The 1,753-nt window shown below is 37.0% G+C and overlaps 1 protein-coding gene across 1 annotated transcript in view; it reads left to right on the forward strand.

Annotated features, from left to right (window-relative positions):
• Positions 1 to 1,150, forward strand: part of LOC101850586 (solute carrier organic anion transporter family member 2A1) — a gene marked incomplete in the record, with an annotated part of 31,789 nt that extends 30,639 nt beyond the window's left edge. The window contains 1 exon segment of the mRNA XM_013085954.2: positions 364 to 1,150. Within this exon segment, the coding sequence (XP_012941408.1) occupies positions 364 to 529 (166 nt within the window).
• Positions 1,151 to 1,753: the final 603 nt, after the last annotated feature.

Genomic DNA, 1,753 nt, shown 5'->3' on the forward strand with positions numbered 1-1,753 from the left:
ATCATCATCATCATCATCATCATCATCATCATCATCATCATCATCATCATCATCAAAATTACAGCAAAGGGGCACCTCTACTCGCCAATTTAAGATGGTATAAGAACTTTGTAAATGAAGAGCTCAGCCCATGTTGCCGAAGAAGCGGCCATGAAAAGGAGGATGTCAAACACATGTTTGAATGTACAGGAACAATGGCAATTCGAATGGAGTTATTTGGACGAGTGGAGGTACAGCTAAGCATATTGACAATGGAGCCGAAAAAGACCCTCGCTCTCTCTCTCGAAGATTTCTTCGTGGAGTCCGCCAGGCCCATTAAGGAAACAAAATAAAATCATCATCATCACCATCATCTCTCTACAGATATATCCTGACGGGAATGGACACGTCTGCGTACGGCGGTGCCTTCCTGGTGGTCTGCACCATGTACCTGGTCACTAAGTACCAGGACAGGAAAGAAAGGAAAAAGAAGGCCAGGAAACAGCTGTCGGTCATGACCCCGCCATCAGTGAATGTCTACAAGATGTAATGAGCAAGTTTATCTTGTTTATTTGTGATATGTGAATACATGTATCACAAAGATGTAATAAGCAAGCTTGTCTTATTTGTGTTCCGTGAATGTAATGAGTGAGCTTTCCTTGTTTTGTTATCTGTGTGAATGTGACCAAGATGTAATGAGCAACCTTGTCTTGTTTCTGTGTGAATTTTAACAAAATGTAATGAGCGAGGTTGCCTTGTATTTGTTTTTTAATCTATAAATGTCACCAAGATGTAATGAGTAAGTTTGTCTTGTTTATTTGTGATATGTGAATTTCTTCACAATGTAACGAGCAAGCTTGTCTTGTTTGTTTATTATCTGTGTAAATGTCACCAAGATGTAATGAGCAAGTGTGTCTTGTTTATTTGTGGTATGTGAATGTCATCACTATGTAACGAGCAAGCTTGTCTTGCTTGTTTATTATCTGTGTGAATATCTCCAAGATGTAATGAGCAAGCTGGTCTTATATGTTCCGCGAATGTCACGCCTTATTTGTTCTTCGTGAATGTCACCAAGATGTAATGAGCAAGCTAGTCTTGTATGTTATCATTTGCGAGACAATATTATTGACCTTTTAAAATGTTTATTAGTTATTAAAAACCAACCTATGGATACATTCATTTTTGTCTTTCTTTATTTTTGGAGAGTAAACATTAATCTGTGAATTGCTTTTTACACATTATGAAATTATGTAATAGAGACTGAATGTGTCAACTTTTTAAAACCGTAATTTCATCTGTACATACATAGATATTCTAGCTTGCTTATTCGACATAAATGGTCAGTGCACATCAATCTATGATTATATTTCGTTTCTCGTTTTTATTAGGGAGCAAAAATAAATCTATGAGTTTTCTTATACACATTACGAACTCAGGTATAAGGAAAATAATTTCATCTTTACACACCAGTCTTAATGAACAAAGTGTAGATAATTCACTGGAGTTACTGACGTGTATGTCCGTCTAAAATGAATTCTTATTCGACTTTTTTGATATCGCCAAGCCCTTATGACAAACGCAGGAAAATGTTTGTACTATCAGAAAATACATGCACTTCTATCAGTAATGGTTTTACTTGCATCTCGTTTATAAAGGCGAATAACCAAGTTAGGAGTAAAAGATTACTCCCCAGAAGTGACGAGTAACCCTTAGAATACTCCGTGGGAGACACAGCCTAATGAACGTGCAATTTTTTTTCTTTTGGGGCGGGGGG

Source organism: Aplysia californica, unplaced genomic scaffold (assembly GCF_000002075.1).
Source record: "Aplysia californica isolate F4 #8 unplaced genomic scaffold, AplCal3.0 scaffold00420, whole genome shotgun sequence".
Lineage (NCBI taxonomy): Eukaryota > Metazoa > Mollusca > Gastropoda > Aplysiida > Aplysiidae > Aplysia > Aplysia californica.